This window comes from Rhinolophus hipposideros, assembly GCF_964194185.1.
Source record: "Rhinolophus hipposideros genome assembly, chromosome: 8".
NCBI classification, from domain to species: Eukaryota; Metazoa; Chordata; class Mammalia; order Chiroptera; family Rhinolophidae; genus Rhinolophus; species Rhinolophus hipposideros.
The window spans coordinates 80,467,672-80,484,768 of NC_138054.1; the positions used below are offsets into that span (position 1 = coordinate 80,467,672).

The 17,097-nt window shown below is 52.9% G+C and overlaps 1 protein-coding gene across 4 annotated transcripts in view; it reads right to left on the reverse strand.

Moving 5' to 3' along the window:
• Positions 1-7,290: 7,290 nt before the first annotated feature.
• Positions 7,291-17,097, reverse strand: part of ZBTB40 (zinc finger and BTB domain containing 40) — a 69,671-nt gene continuing 59,864 nt past the window's right edge. For all 4 annotated transcript variants that reach the window (XM_081054877.1, XM_081054878.1, XM_081054879.1 and 1 more), the window contains 5 exons: positions 16,410-16,624; positions 15,093-15,255; positions 14,329-14,415; positions 13,120-13,346; positions 7,291-11,310 (listed from right to left, as the gene is read on the reverse strand). In XM_081054877.1, the coding sequence (XP_080911003.1) occupies positions 11,116-11,310; positions 13,120-13,346; positions 14,329-14,415; positions 15,093-15,255; positions 16,410-16,624 (887 nt within the window). In that variant the 3' untranslated portion in view covers positions 7,291-11,115. The remainder of the gene's footprint in view (positions 11,311-13,119; positions 13,347-14,328; positions 14,416-15,092; positions 15,256-16,409; positions 16,625-17,097) is intronic.

A 17,097-nucleotide genomic window follows, 5' to 3' on the forward strand; every position in this document is an offset into this window, starting at 1 on the left:
GGCCTTGGAGGATGGGGAGGAGGACGGACTGGCCCAAGGCCTGGAGGTAAGGAAGTTTGGCCCTGAGTATGTGTGCTTGCTGGGGTACACAGAGCACCCCCACACACACACTGGGAACGCTGAAGCCCTGTCACCTCCCCTGGCAGCCTGAGAATTCAGGAAGGTTTCTGAAGTTTCTGGTCAGAAAATAAGTGGCAGCCCGGGGTATCCAGGGGATCCTATGTCCTCAGGCCTTCTGAGGGGTAGGTTTGAGGAAATGCCCCAGGCCCCTGGCCCCATACCCGGGGATCTGGGCTTGATCACCCAGCCAGCCAGGCCTACCCTGGGAGACTCGGGGCACGGAAGCAGCTGGCTTCAGGCCCTGACTCTCCCTATAAGTTCTAAGGCCACAGCCTCACCAAGGTCAGGGGTGGAGCTCCTACACAGGGTGTCTCCTCCTATTGCTCTGTGGGCACCAGAGTCCAGACTCAAAGCACAGTGTCCTCCTGCAACAGCTGGCCTTTCTGGGGTCAGGCCCAGGGAAGCGAATAACCACTTACTGAGTCCCTTTTCTGCCTGGCACCACACAAGGACCTTCATGGGTTATTTTATAATCCTAAGAGGTAGGCAAGTACTATTATCCTCCCCATTTCACAGACAAGGAAAATAGGGCTCAGAGAGGTTAAGTGGCTTGTCCAAAGCCAGAGCACTGGGCAGTAGAAAGGTTGACATTAGACCGTGTTGACTCTATAGCCTTCTCAAACCTTGGGCTATGCTGGGCTCTAGGCTTGCTTCAGACCAGGGCTCACAGGGATGGCAGAGCCACTGTCCCCAAGCCCCACTCTCCTAGAACAGCCCTTCCCCACCAGCTCTGGGAAGCTTCCCTCTTCCAGGCTTAGATGCTTTTGTCACCTGTCCCTGCCAGCTCCTCCCAGCTGTGCCAGTGGTGGGCACAGACCCTAAGGCCCCAGCCCCCACTAAGGTGAGGAGGAGGCAGGGCTGCACCAGATGGAAATGACCACAGGAGGCTCTCACTGGTGCCACTCTCAGCACCTGTGCCAGCATCTTGGCCCAAAGCGGACGTTTCCCCTCCCACTTGAGGACAGGGAGTTCTTCCAACGTCTCTTTCCTGAGAGTGGGTGCGGACAGACTGCTGGGGTACATGCATGCTGCACAAGCCTATCGTGGCTTCACTGCACACTCACCCGGTGGCAGCCCCATCCTGGGATCAGTCCTTACAACACACTGTGGGGAAACGGACGCTGAGAGAAGTCACACAGCATGCAAGTGGCAGTCAGGTCCGGGAGCCTGACTTCTCTACTACCCGTGCCACATTAGGAATCATAGAATATTGAACGAGGGCCCTTAGAGGTCATCTAATCCACTTTCTGGGGTGCAGCTGAAGAGACTTGTCCAAGGTCGCACAGCTCATGAGTTATCATGCATTTAGTTTTCCCATGACTTCCATTATAAATGTGCTGGGACTTTGCCACAAATCTCGTTAGTTCCAAGATAAACATCGCATTTGAGATTATGGTATGCTTTTTAAAAACAGTTGAATTGCGGCAAGTACTCCAATGGTTGTTAGAAAGCCACATACACAAAGGTGAGCCTGCCTCGTGAGAGCACGCTTGGCCCCTGCCACCTACTCTGTGTGGATCACAGCTGGTGCCCAATGTAGTGTCTTCTCAAAGATGGGGGCAGGGAGAGGGCTGCCTGGCTGCCTCTGTGGCACCTTCTAATTTCAGTTTAGCTCTGGTCTGGAGCTGGAGAGAAACAGGAGCAAGGAGTCGGCATTTTATAGTTACACCAGTGTGACCTTTCCAGCAAAAGCTGGGTGGTCTTGGACAAACTTATCAAGATCTGGGAGAAGTTTCTCAACTCCTTAGAGCTTCAATGTACTCATCTGTAAAATGGGATAACAGTAAGGTCACTAGAGTTAGCATCAGGATCACTCATGATGGAGGTAGAGCCCCCGGCACAATAAATGAAGCAAGGGAAAGCCTTAAAAAATGAAACTAAGTATTCTGAACCTGGCAGCGACGTTTACCACTCAATGCATTTTTGTCCTGACACTGGGCACCAGAAAAAATGTCATAGGCTTTGGAGTCTGACAGACCTGGTTTGAATTTGGGCTCAGCCACTTCCTGTATGACCCTCATCCGATACGATACCCTCATCCAATACAATAGCCACATGTGACTATTTAAATTAAAATGTTTAATTCTCAGTCACATTAGCCACATTACAAGTGCTCAAAGACACAGTTGACTAGTGTTGGCGGCCGGGGCATAATAGACCATTTCCCTCATCACAGAGAATCCTATTGGACGGTGCTCATCAGGGGACCTGAATGTGGCTGCAGGGCCTGCGCTGGGGATGAGGCACAGGGCTGGGTCCAGGGCAGCAGGGAGCACATGGCTGGGCTCAGCCTTACCGGCCATGAGGAGCCCGGTGGACCCCAAGGCAATCGCTCACCAGGCCTAAGTTGTGTTTCCCTGGCCAAGTGGATGGAATGCCGGCCAGCTGCTCTGACGGCGGTTAAGCTACTGACTCACTATGTGCCCGGGCAATGTTGCCTCCTGGAACCCCTGTTTCTTCATTTGCAAAATAATTCGCACCCCTCCAGCCTCACAGCATTGCTGCCAGAATCAAGCAAGTAAATGACTGGAAGGGCACTGAAATGCAGGGGCCACAGAGACACGGGGACAGCAGGGCACGGTGGGAGGAGCCTACCTCTGGTGTCGGATGGCTGGACTGCAATTCCTCCTCTCGCTAGCTGAGGACCCTTAATTCCACAGAGGAGGCCGCGTCTGAATTCATTCACTCTAAAAGGGGTAGCAGTGAAGAGCTGACTAAACCGTCACTTCACTGTGAGGATCAATGATGTCTATGAAAGTGATCTGAAAACAGCAGAGTGCTACTCAAGAGTTAAGACATTCTGGGGCTACCGCTACCTGTTCCAAAACGAGGGAGGCCAAGTCGGGCCAAGCATCTGCCAGCTCCTCCCCTGTCTGTGCTCTCCCTGCCTCACGGGTGACGCCTCTCGGCTCCCATGGACGAGGTCAGGACGAACGGGGACACCAAATGGACTGAGACAACCTGTTCTGCTAATGCCAGAGGGAACAAGGCACTCACTCCACTGGAGCCACATGGCCACCCTGGGACACCGTCAGGTCCAGGAAGTCCGCTTGCCTTTGTGACAGCCCTTGGGCTGCAGGATCTTCTCCCAGGAGGCTCAGCGACACAGCACAGAGCAGTTTAGGAGCAGGGTCCCGGGCACCCACAGGCCCCGGCTGTATTCCTAGTTTGCAGCTCACGTAGTCATACGCAGGTGCTCTCTGCTCTCAAGCCATGTGCCAGACACCAGGAAAATGGGGGACAGAGATGACTCAGACCAGGCCCTGCCCTCCAGGGACTCTGTCCAGCCTGTTCTTTTCCACCTTCCTCTCCCCCACAGAAGCCCATCTTACCTGAGCTTTAGAAGCACCCAGAGGTGTCTGCAGGGACCACCCCAGAGCTCTGGGTCCCGATAACATGACTGATACCATTTTTGTTGAGCACCTGCTACATGCTGTTACTTATACAAGAGTCTTATATGTGTCACTTTTAATGTCCACAATTACCGTAAGAGTTTTTATTACCTTTATTTTATGGACCAAAAAAAAAAAAAATCAAGGTAAGAAAAAGGTAACATCCCTAAAGTCACACATCTAACAAAATAGAACAGGGATGAACCCAGATCTCAGAAACTCTAAAGTGTGCTCTGAACCACTGCATTTTACATTGTCGTCTGTTCCAACACTCTCCAAAAAAACAGTTGCTGTTCCGGAAAACATTTTTCCTTTATGAGCCCAGGATTAGGGGAGAGATGGGGGTCGTATTGGCCAAGATGCTTCTCAGAGCTGCCTGCTCTGGGAAACCAACCTCGCACACTGTGCCAGGCGCTGTGGGGGGCTCAGCTGCCCCCTGGAGCTCAGGCAGGACCACTGTCTGCCCATCTCTACTCCAGGGAGAGCCCCACCTGAGCCGCCAGCTTGACGGAGGACTGGTGACACTGAGGAGCAGGGCCTGAGGCCACAAACAGTCTGGTCCCAAGCAAGGCAAAGGACATGACCTGTTGCTGGCAGACACATTTCTAGCTGATAGAAGCAGAGTTTTAGGCCTGGCTGCTGTCTCAGGTAGGATGGACAGAGGGAAGAGAAAGGAGAGAGCAGGCAGGGAGACCTGGTAGGTCCTATGACAACAGTCCAGGTGTGACAGGCCATGCTGGTAAGCACTGGGAAGTATGACTGAGGATTAAGCAAGAAATGCTTGAATATAGCATGGTATTTAAGAGCAAGATTCAGATGGCCTGTGTTCAAATCCCAGCTGTGCTGCTCACTAGCTACGTAACTCAGGTGACTGCTCTGGTGTTGGTTTCCTCCCCTGGAACGTGGGGTAGTAAATGCACTGCCCTCATGGTGTTGGTGAAATGAGGATTACATGAAGTTCTTTGTCCAGTATCCACCACGTGGTAAGCACTTAATACTATTAATTATGAGAATATTCCCACAAATATTAATCCCCCACTTTCATGAAAAGACAAAAAGAGAAACACAGCATTTATAGACACTCTCAGTCCTGAGTCTGGACTGGAATGGGTGTTTTGGTACTTGCTTCTCACGTATAATTCTTGCTTGGCCAATGGGTTACCAGTCCCCTAGGAGCAGGAACCACACACCATGTTGGCCCAGTATGGCCCCAACCTCTACAGCATCTGGCACCGGACTCAGCACTTAGTAGGCTCTCAGGCTCTGGGACCTCAGGTCTAAAAGACACCTGATGTGCCAGGCTACCTGCGCATGCGTGTGTAACAAAAAAGATAACGCACAGTTCTTGTCCTTGAAGGGGACGCGGTTTAGCGAGGGAGGATCTGAAGTCATCCTGTGACAATCGAATAATCCCCTGCTCCCAAACCCACTCACTCCGACCTGGCATTGCTCTCACCCCCAGGCGTGCGTGCTCGCACAGCTACCCTCCTCCTCATTTCACTTCGGTTCCCTGGGCTCACAGGAAGTGCTGGTTTTGGGCTGGACCCTATGTGGGGCACAGAGGTTTCAACCTTCAATGGAATGAAAAGCTGTTCAGTCCTGTGCCCGCCCCATGGGCCCCCCTTTCCACCCCCTGCCCATTCTTATCAGACCCTCCTGATGGCAGGTCTATGAAATCTCCCCTGGAGGGGACTGTGGGTCCCTGGACTGACCTTGTCCTGATGTGTTTGATCAGCTGTTCCTGGCTTGTGCAGGGGGAACCAGTGCGAGAAGAACCGGCAGGAGTGGTATTTGATCAGAGCAGCTGGGAGCTCCGGCCAGGCTGGCTGCTGTAGCCTGCTGCTAATCTCTCCTTGGAGGACAGAGAAAGGAGGATGCTCTGATAGACCAGCCCACAGGTCACTTGGGGAACAGCCTTGCTGACAGGGGTGAGATGCAGAAGTTGGGTTCTCCCTGGGCGGTGATGAGGGCAAGTGAGAGGAACCCTGCTTGGTCCCGGCCGAGCAGCAATGACATCTAAGCACCCGACCGTGCTGTCTGGTGCCAAATACGCAGAGGTGCAAGTGTCTTAGTGGACACAAGCCACTAAGCTATGATCTCGTAGCACTGGGTGACAGGGCAGAAGATGGAACAGATGCCCAAGAAGAAAATGAGCTGCTTTCTATGTCCATATCCTAAACCCTCTCTTCTTGGTGAAACCTTGAGTCCTGGGTTATTTCCCAACAAAGGGTGATGACGCTTGGTCTAGGGCAAATTCTTTCTCCACACCAAACACATCCCTGGGCACAAGCTCATGGAGGGTAAGATAAACGATGAGTACAAAAGCTCAAGAGTCAAGGCGGGAAGGCCAGAAGTCACTGCAGTTCTCACTGCATGTGTTGCCACCTGACACTTGAGAGTCTGTGCCTTTACTCAGACATGACCCCTCTGCCCTGGTGCAGGGAGCTCTGAGAGTCTGTGCTCCCAACCCTCTGATCCCCACTCACTTCAAACAGGTGCACCCCAGGTGATCCTGATATGCCCCCCTCCATCTGCCAAGCACTGCACACGTTACCTTCCCTCCTCACAATCACTCTTGGGATCACCTCGCCCAAGATCATCGTCTAGTCAGAAGTGGTCTGGGAAGCGAGTCCCTGTCCTTTTCACTGTGCTGCTCAGCCTCTTCCAGCCAGGCCCCCGTCCAGGCCTGAGATAACTGGATCAGAAGGGATCACTCGGCCCATTTCCTGCTTCTGCTCAGTCACACCTGGCCCACAGCACCACTTCACCTCTGTGCTTGTTCACCTTCATGGCTGGAGCCCAGCTGCCTGGACACTCAGGATGGCTGCTCTAAATGCGACAGCTCCAGCCCTCTCTCCAAAGACATTGTGTAGGCAGAGGGGCATTCCTTCATACAGCCCTGTGGGCACTGGACAAGGGTCTATTCAGAGACTCCAGCACCGTCCTAGGAGAAGTTAGCACAGAGAGCCCTCTCCCCTGACCTGAACTTAAGACGGCTGCGGGATCTGATGCCTCCCTCCCCTTGCCTTACACGCTGGATTCTTACTGCAAAAATTAGGTCCAGCCTATCTGTGTGTCTGCTCTTGTTTCCTTGTTGGCTGCCAGCAACATGACATTTTCAGCTGCTCACCACAGAAAGGTTTCTGCTGATTTTATAGTTATCTGCTCAGCACTTTATGCTTTGGGGGCAGTTGAGATTTAAGAGATAATGAAAAGTGGTGGTTGTTATAAGGATCCCTAAGGATTCAGAGAGATTGGAAGAAGAGAGACACGTACAGTTGCAGAAATGGACCTTCTTCTCAGTGCTAGAAATTGCAGGGAAGAGCTCACCTGTGTGTGAAGGACTTTATTCATAACAACTAAAAATTTCAACACTAAATTCATTAAACCCAGGCTTTTAATTCGTACTACAATTCTGTGGGGTAAATATAGTAATTTCCTCCATTTACAGATGGGAGGAGGGAGCTCAGAGAGGGTAAGTATGTCATCCAAGGTGACAGTCAGAAAATGGCATAGCTGGGATGTGCCCAGGTCCGACCAAAACCTGTGTCTGAAACATTGCTCCACACTTGCTCCCTGGGAAAGGGGATTTAGGAAGCAGACTCCACATGACAGGAGAGCACCCCCACCCCCACCCCCACGCTAACACGGCCTAAAGGCACACGACAGCCCCTGGGAAACCAGGCCTGTCAGGCCTATTCGACAGCTGCCCAGGACCGACGAGAAAACAAGTGGGTATCATCACAGCCCTTTGAAACTCATGCAGCATCATTTTTTTCAAAGTACACATTTTATTTATATAGAATAGTGCAAGACGAACACAAATAATGGTTTGTAATCCAATTTATACAGCATCGTGTGTTGGTTAGCAGTCCTGATCATCGGTGGTGGGTGCCAGGTGGGGCTGGCCTTGGTTCGGGAAACAATGAACACTTGCGTGATTTGGAAGCGATCTAAACAAAATTAGTCTAGGGGATACATTTTCTCAACAGCATAATCCATAAAACACAGAAGCTTCTCTTCGTTATAGGCCGAGTGATAGGTGTAGCAAGTTTCTGAGTCCTGGCTGTGCTTCTGAGCTTCTGGTCCAAGTCCTACCAGCACCAAGGGTTTCCATGACAACAAAACAATGATCACTGCCTTCACACCCCCTGCAACACCAAGTCTTCCTTTTCCTCCCATACTCCCAGTGTCCCTGGAATACACTGGGCCAAGTGCAGCAGGGCTGGGCTGCGGAATTCTTCCTTTGGGAGGACTGAGTAAGACATGCCAGCATTTTTCCCATCACTGTCAAACTTTTTAGCTCCCATTTAATAGAAATACTGCTCGTAAGAATCATTTAGTATAAAGTGAGCAGTGTTTTCCATCCCTAATCAATTCCTAGATCTCAGGCACGAGAGATTTCAAGGCACATCCCTCCCATCTCATTAATATGTCAGTGTGTGGTGACGGCCACATCACCTGGGGTGAGAAACCTCAGGCCCCATCTCATCTCCTGGAGTCTGGGAGTATTCCTGATTTAGACACGGGTGGACAGGGACCTCGTCCCCCTGATCCACCCAAGAGACTCGAACGCATGTCAACCACCAGCCGCCTCTCAGAGCTCTTCCTGGGGGAGGAGGACCATGTCCGTTCTGGGCGTCAGCGGGACGGGAGAGTCAGAACGCTTCCTCAGAGAACTGGAATCACCAGGGAACCAGTATCCACACTGACCACGGTACGCGCTGGGCTCCAAGTTTTCCAAACATAAAGCTTGTGAGAGAGTGGACATGGGCTTTCTAACACGAACAAGTAGAGCCCTTTGTCTCTGCCCCGCTGCTGCCCTCTGGTCCCAGGTTCTGCTCATGGGCTTGGACAGTGCCATCTTTCTTCGGCAACACTGTCTCACTTACCTGGGGTGGGTGAGTGCTCTTCCGTAAGTGCCCCCATTATTCCCACAGAAGTAGACTCCAGCCTGGAATCCGCCTGCCTTTCCCTCCTCATCAGCTGTTTCATGAGCTCTGGGAGGTTTAGGGGCCCACTGAACAGGTTAAGTGTTCCAAGAAGTCCACAGACGCCTCCACACTCCGGCAAATGCCCCAGGGCTCAGGCCAGAGGCCACAGGGCAGCACCCATGGCAAGGAGGCAAAGGGAAGACCACTGCCCTCATGAAGCACGGGGCATGGACTAAGGAGACCATGGTGACAGTGTCCTCTGCGGCAGCAATGCAGAGGGTCTCTTGGGCAGAAATGGGAGAAAAGAACAAGACGGCCAAGCAGAGCTTGAGAAAGTCCTCCTAGTTACCACCCACACTGGGCGTCTCTGGGGCGTGACACTGTAAAATCACTGCCAATGCAGTGTCTCGCAAAGGTCCACTCAGAGCAAAGGCTACATTCAGGATGGACCTTTCCTTGTCCCTGACTAGGACGGGTACAGAGTCTGCACCTCCCGACGAGTATATCTGGGAGAAGAGCTACCTTGCCGCAAGTCCGTCCGGCATCTGTGTTTGCTCTCAGCACCGCAGAGAGCTGCTCGTCGGGTGATTCTGAAGAAAACACGTGTCCTATCACAACCTAGATCCGTCAGAAACCTCAGAAAGGGTTTCTCAGTACTTGAAAGAAAGGATCTGAAACTTGGGTTTAAAGAGCTTTCTGTATTCAGAAGGTTTTTAAAAAGAAAAATCACTTTCCTCTCCAGGCCCTTGGCAATTAATTTTTTATTTACTTTGTTATTTGGCTGGAAGAAGTTCTGATGACACGGCAGTTCCCAGCCACTGCCCACGGCTGGTGAGGAGCTGCATTCCTATCCGCTGGGCTTGGCCTCCAGGCCCTGCAAGCACAAGCCACGCCACTCTCTTTCAGTGCGTTTGACCTGGTGTCCAGGAGAGATGCGGTGTCCTTTTGCCATTTGCAGATCAACAGCTCTCCTGGTCTGATGGCTCACAGGCCTGAAAACCCCTAAGAGAGACAGGCTTGGCAGAAGCAGTGAGGGCTTCCCGTGGAGGGCAAGTCTTAAAGGTTTGAGCACCATCTTCTGGTCAGTTTGTGGCTTTTGATGCCCGACTTGCCTTTGAAAACTTCATTCACTTCAGAATGAAGATCCCAGAGTTGACACGCTCAAGCGATTTGCATACCAAAATGAGGACCCCCTGGAGTAGCTGCCTGGGTGAGCTGGCCCAGGCTGGAAGTCGCTGCACATCCAGCACAAAGCTGGGTGGCCGCCGTACTGGTCAGTGTTAAGGATCCCCCTTCTGCCCTTCCAGCAGTATGTGGTGGCAGTAAAAGTCCCAACCATGACCCAAATCAACCCCGCACTCCTGCTTGTACCAGCTATTATGAAATATGCTTGGAAAGAGCAGGTGAGCTAGCCTTCCACCAGCCTACAGCTTGAGGACCAGTGATCCAATCGGACACCACCCTCTGCAGGGGGTCAGGCCACACAGGGTGACCGGGAGCCCTGCCTGTGTGTAAACACAGCGCTAGCAGAACTCAATTTTCTGGTACCGAGGAGAGGAAGATAAATGCTAGTCATTCCCTCCAAACGGCAGGAACCTACATCCGTCTAATTGCACTTCCTAATGGCTTCCACAAACCATTAATTATCAGATTACATGTTAGGAACTGAAGATAAAAAAGCTTTGTGAAATTCTGACTCCAGAGGATCACTGACCTGCAGTAGCAGAGGCAGCATGGAAGCGCTCCAGGGCACAGAAGACGGTGGCAGGGGCAGAGCCAGGGGCAGTCGCAGGCGCCCCTCCACCTGACAGAGTCTTTAGCTAGAGTATGTGCTCCGGAGGGAGGGGCAAGGCCTCCAGGTCGGGTGGAAGCTGCAGCCTTTGAGGAGGGAAAGGGGTGAGGATAACGTGACGTGGAAAGGCTGCGGGAAGCAGCTTTCAGGTGTGAACACCGTGAAGGACATCCTGGAAAGGCAGGGCCTGTCCTTGCAGCTGGATGGTCTCACACGAACACTTCATTTTGGAAGGGCTGCCCGTGCTGGCAAGGCGGGACTCTGCATGGAAATGAGGCTTCCTGGTTAACGCTGCTCCGTCCTGTTGCAGCCACCACGAGGGGGCTGGGTGCGCCGAAGCAGCTGGGAGGACAATACAAGTGGGGAAGCGGCCAAGTGTGCTCAAGGCTGGGGTCCTTAAGTGGTCTGCTGGTGTTTTTTTCTCCTTTTTAAGTGGCCAGAAGGCACTGGCCGAGTTCGCAGCCCCAGTCTGTAGGCCACGGTCCCACTCCTGCCATTCTGCACACTAAGGGCTGCCGGCCCATCGCACCTCTCCGGCTTCCTGCTCACCAGCTCCTATCCCACTGTTCTTGCAGACTCTGTTTCAGAGGCTATCCTCCACTCGGGGGTGGACCGTGTCACGGAGGCCACAGCAGCAGGCCTGTGGGAGGGGAAGGAGGCCCGCCTGCAATGGAGGGCGGTGGTGTCGGGATCGGTGATTCACACATTGTCGGTTCTGTGACTACAACGACACCACTTCTGTTTTCCAGATGAGACCATTTCAGCGGGTGCCAGGCTAAGATGCCCTCTGCGCAGAACGACCAGGCGTGGAAGGCAACGGGCAAGCTGTGGAGCATTCCCTCTGCAAACGCAGGGCCCTCCACGGATGGGAAGCCACTCACTTGGCCTCACCGCAGATCAGCGTCACGGTGCCATCCAGCAGGTCCTCCACGGTCACCGCCACCAGCTCAGAGCTGGTCTGAGACGTCTGCGAATCCGGCAACGTCACAAATACCTGTGAACCAGCAAGCTGGGTCTCCTCCAAAGTGATCACTTGCTCTGTTGGGACCGCCGGCTCCGGGGTTTGGATTACCTGAAAGGGAAAGACCGTGAGGCTGCTCTGGGCAGTGTCCACAGTCGGCGTCCCCGAGTTTACGTGGTTTTCATCTCATGCTGTAATGACGGTATTTATGTTTTCACCTGAGGAGAGCAATTACATGTGCCTAATGGGAAGAGGCAAATCTCACACACCGGTGATGCAAAAGAGAAGGCAGGCAAACAATTTAAATAACTCTGTGTGCTAAATTGCTATAATTTAGCTCAGTATGCCACCTGAGGGTGCCTGGACTCTATGATTACACACCAGTGCACGCTGGCTCAGTTTCTCACACTGGGTTTTCCTGTCTTGAGGATTACACTGCAGAGTAAGTGCCATGGGAAAGGAATGCCACGGAGGGTGGTTATTCTCATGCTTGAGCCACGGAAACTGGAAAGATTTACCAGAAGCCTCACGTTGCCAAAGGTGGCGTCTCCGGACCTCCATCAGGCGAAGAGCCTTCCTCAGTGGTTCCATGGCTACAGAGCTAATGACTACGGGAGGGAGCACGACAGCAGGTGGGCGAAACGTGACTTCTGGCAACGCCCTCATGTGGCTCATCAGGCTGGCAAGGCAGGCACCTCCTTCTCGCCTCCATAGGCTACACCCCCCCTTCCAAATCCACACCAGCTGGCAAAGATGACCTTCCCATCTCAGGGGGAGCTAGTCTGTGGTTAAAACACCCCGTTTCTGCCTGAACCTCCAGGTTGATGCTTCTGACCTGTGGAGCTCAGGACAGCTTGATATCCCCTAGTGTTCTTAAACCAGAGTGGCTGCAGGGGGCACAGGCATCCTGGCTCTTGAGAACTGACCAGGAGTGGGGAGCGGGACACTAGACACGAGTGGGCAAACGTGGGGAAGTCAGCTCTACCACCTTCCTGTGCTGCTGAGAGTGAAGAGACAAACCATGACATTCAACCAAAACTCATCTACCACAGTAGTCTGCAAACTGTCTTCTTTCTTCTTCTAGCAATGGGATCTTTTTCCTCCCCAAGGGCATCTTACCAAGAACGCTAGTATGTGAAAAAGCTACAAGCAGCACTTTGGTTCGGTTTGACATGGGGCTGGGAGTATCACCCAGAGGCCTGCCCACCTGACTCGCCCTGTGCGCCCCACCGAGGCAGAAGAACACGGTTTATGAACGACTGACCGCTCAGGAGGCTGGACAGAGGGAGATGCAGTCGTTAGCAGTTCCTTTCCAGTCCACCCACAGATTCCGGCCAATCAATAGAAGGGAGTTGCTTTTGCTTTTCCTTTTCTGCCCACCCGCTCTGCAGAAGACGGGAAGAACAGTAAAAGAGAACCAGAAGGGCTGGAGCAAGCTCAGCCTTGACACATCGCTAGAGGTGGCTTCCCATCCTGGTAAAGGCGAGAGGCCCGACATGCCCACGTGTCCTGCGCCCAGCCCGAAGGAACAAAGTGTTTCAGCTAACGTGTTCCCAGCAAAGAGCCCATCCACCCTTCTCTGAGGTTTCCTGCAACTCTGCTTACATCCCACAGCGTTTCACAGAAGGTGGGGAAGTGCGTGAACTGGAAAGAGAAGCCAAGGTCCTTCAGCTTTTGGAAATTCTTGTTCTAGGCCCCTCACTATGTAGGGGCCACCTCACATGTGGCCACCAGGACACCAGAATTTTCTGTTGTTCAGTAAGTGGTCTGAAGACTGCCAGGTCCTCTTGGTGGTGAATACGTTGGTTCCAGGACCCTCTGAGAGCCCGAGAGAGGCAGGCTGGGTGTTGTGACAGAGGCGCCTTGAGAGCCGCCTTAGGGACCCTGTGTTAGTGGCCTCGTGTCTGAGGGCTGAGTTACCTGCACGACCTGCGAGGCTGCTGTGTGGGTTTCAGTGCCCGTCACCTTTGGGTGTTCCGATTCCAAGTGCCCGTCCAGCTGGGCCTGGGAGGTGAAGAGCTCCCCGCAGAGCTCACAGGGGAAGGTGGTCTCCGATTGCTTGAAGTGCTCCGTGGTGACGTGGTGCTGCAGGGCCCCCGGGAAGCGGAAAGTAGCCGCACAGTACAAGCACCTGAACGGCTGCGACCCTGGAGGACGGGAGACAGAGGGATGGGCTGTGGGGGGAATAACTGAGAAATGAGCGGGAAGAGGGAGAGGAAGGAGCATCGAGGCCCAAGGCGCAAAGGCAGATCCAGGTTCTGCGGCACCTGAAGCTTCCCTGAAGCCATGGTGTCAGGGGTACTGGATTCAGGCCGAATCTGCCTCTGCTGAAGGCCATTATTCACTCCACGGTAGATGCTGCTGCTGACCACACTATTTGTCAGTTCTAAAAAGCACATTTTAACATCTCTGAAATGGGTTCAATGGCTTCTTCCGACTGCTGTGGGCTGGGCGGCACTCGGCTCTCACTGTCAAGGATTGTGCATGTATGGGCACTGAAACCTGATGAATCCTGCAGACCAAGACCTGTGCAGTGTGTATCTGTGGCTTGGAAGGGAAGCCCTAGCATGGGAGAGGCGCACGTCTTTAACTCCCAGGAACCCAAAGGTTTAGAAGAGAGGAGGCGGGGGGGAGGAGGGCAGATGTTCACAATGTTTGGACATTCTCACAGCTGGAACCTAAAGCAGACCAGTTTCCCATGATGCTCAGGAGCCCCGAACCAGTGGCCTCACTATGTCCTCCATCGCCAGTACTCCTGAGGGCAGAGAACAACAGCATGGGGAATAACGCACGTCCACAATCGGAATCGACAGCTACTCTGAAGAGCTGCATTTGTACCTTCGTCAATTTAGTTCGGGTCTGATGAGGCACAGCAGTAAATTGACAATCACAGGTAGTGCTTTACGGATGCTCACTGGTGCCCGGCAACAACTACGTGTTTCCTGTCTGCTGACACATGCAATTCTCACAGCTACCTGATGAGGTAGGAACTGCAACTGTTCCCGTTGAATATGGGGAAACTGAGGCACAAGTTAGTTCAGGGACTTAGCCTGGGTTGCATAGCTGTGAATGGTGGAGATGAGACCCCCCCCCCCCGGGGCAGCTCAGGAGCACCCCCGGGGCACTGACCTGAATGCTGGCACTTGATGTGAACCTGGAGCAAAGCTGGCGTGGGGAAGAGCTCCTTACACTGGTCACATTCGTGGAACTTCATATCTGTGAAGCACGTGAGGAAAGAACAGGGTGGCTCTGTAAGGTTGGAGAAGGACAGGGCTGGGGGCGGGATGACGGCTGACACTTAGCCAGCATCACCATGTGCCAGGAAGCCTACACCTGTGATACAGGAGCGCAACGCAGTGGGAAAGACTCCAAAGCTGGATCCAGACGGCCTGGATGCAGACAGTGTTGTGAGAATCAAACGGCAGAACACACAGAATGCTCAGCGTAGTGCCCTGCACAGGAAATGCTTCCTAACTGCCAGCTGCTGTGATCCCCCCTGATTTACCTGGAGGCCAGGTATGAAGACCAGCCATTCTGAAGAGAGGAAACAGGTTGAGAAAAGCGAAGTAACTTGCTGAGGTCACGCAGCGGATCCGTCAGGATTTCCACCCGGGCCTGTCTGCCACCAACGCTGCCACCCTTCCCATGAGCTGTGACTGACCATCCCTCAGGGGCTGACAGACCTTATAGTGCCCTACAACCACTGACATTCAAACAACTGTTGTCACTGGACTGGCGTGGCTTCCTGCAGGTGTGCGAGGGCAGAACAAAGGGAATAACCATAGCACACCACCCTCTAGAAGCGGGATTTGGAGACAGACCCAGGACGTGGTGTCACCACACTGCTGCCACTCATCAGCTCACACTCCCTGTCTCGGGCACCCCAACTTCACCTGCGTGCTCTGCTTTGATGTGCTTCTTGTGTTCAATGGTGTTGGAAAAGGTTTTGTCACAGGAGCTGCACTGGAGTGACGAGAACTTAGCAGATCGATGGTTCTGAGCAGCAAACACGTCAGGGTGGTGGGTCCGATTGTGGTACCATAGACCAGACAATTGCTGCAAGGAATTTGCAAGTGTTAGGTCTTAGAATGTTCCAGCATGCTGGAGAGCTCCAAGGCTCTTGTGTGAGAGAGAAAAACATTCACAGGTAAGCTTAGGGATCTAGAATCACACTTACTATCACACTGCGTGCTGACATGACAGAGAGGCTACTGTTTGTGGGAACAAGGCACCTAGGTATTTCCTGAGAGGCCACGACAGGGCTCAGCCGAGAAACTCGCTCCTCACAACAAGCCTGGGAGGGAGGGGTCAGAATCTTTCCAGTGAGGTGGAAAATGACACAGAGGGCTCAAATTACTTGCTCAGGGTCACACGACTAATTACTGGCAGGACCAAGATTCAAAGCCTGCCCTTCTGACTGGAGCATTTGCTCTTCACCACTGAGCTGCGTCTCACTGCTTCCCAGAGGCCAGGGGTGCAGCAGAGAAAGCTGCCGGAGCAGGGGTGCACACTGTCCCTGCTCCACTAGCAAGGGTCCCCCTCCGTCCTGGATCCAGAGCAGCATCAGGACATTCTCCCTACAATTCCACGATTTCCATGAGGAAACCCAGCCCAGGTTTTCCTCAGCTCTGTAATATCAATGTCACAGCACAGGGTGTGGCACAAAGTTAACTCTCAGTTTTTGATGAACTAAAATTCGCTGCTGTGCTTCTCTCTATAACCCAAATCTTACAGGTGCCAGCAAAGACCATTCTTGGTTTCTTTTTAGTTCTATATGGGGTTCACTTTCATTATACACCAACTTCTATGGTAAAAAAGCAGAGCCCTTCCCTGGGAGTCGGAATAAAAAACAGTAATTGCACTGAACAAGGTAATTCCAAGCAATGCTACACACCCTATTGGCATCCTCAGGTCCCTTGGCACATGCAGTCAATCGGTTCTACAGAATATGGGTACCCGAGGGGGCAAGCAGCGTTCAGTTCAGGGGTGTGAGAACTCTGCTCCGACGAAAGCTCCCCCATGGCATTCCTCTGACCTGATCGCCTTAGAGAATCTGAATTATTACAAGCTGCATTCTTCACGAGAACCGGCCATATCGTCACATCCTGGTGATAAGATGTGCTCCGCAGGCCACAGAATGGGGATCAAGGAAGACCAAAGGGAGAGCAGGTCAGGCACGGAGCAAGAGCCCCCGGGGAGCCTGAGATCACCTGGTAGGCCTTGTTGCAGATCCCACAGCTGAAGGGCTTCCCTCCGACGTGGGTTACCATGTGCCGCTCCAGCATGGACGGGGCGCTGAAGATCTTGCCACACGTGGGGCAGGGGTGGTATTCCTTGGAGTGAACCTCGTGGATGTGCTTGCGGTGATCCTGCAGCGTGGGGAAGCTCATCCGGCATTTCTTGCAGTCATAGGGATCTTCTATGTCTGGTTCCATGAGAGGACGGGGCGTAGGAAAAAACACCACAGGCAGCAGTCAGAGAGGAGTGGGTTGCTGTGCACAGCTCTAGACACAAGACTGTTTAAAGGTCCTGTGCGGGGTCACAGACTCCACGGACCAGAAGTCGGTGCAGCGGTCACCTGACTACCCCCTACCTTCCTCCCAGGAGGCGGGATGCCCCTGAGGCTTCTGCATTCACCACCTTGCAGCACCAAATAGTTCACTCCACTCCTCATTTTACATCTTACAAGTTAAGTTCCATTTTACTACTTTCCAGGGTGTATCGCTCTTGCTCTCCCCCTGCTTGCAGGGGGCATTTCTGTTTTCTAATTCTCTATAGAGATTTCCAACATCCTCCCCAGAGCATCACTGTTTCCTTTTTTGTCAGTACATGAATGACAGGAGGAAGGCTTCCTTGCTCTCACGTTAGACTCAACAATAAAAATACTTTCATAGGTAA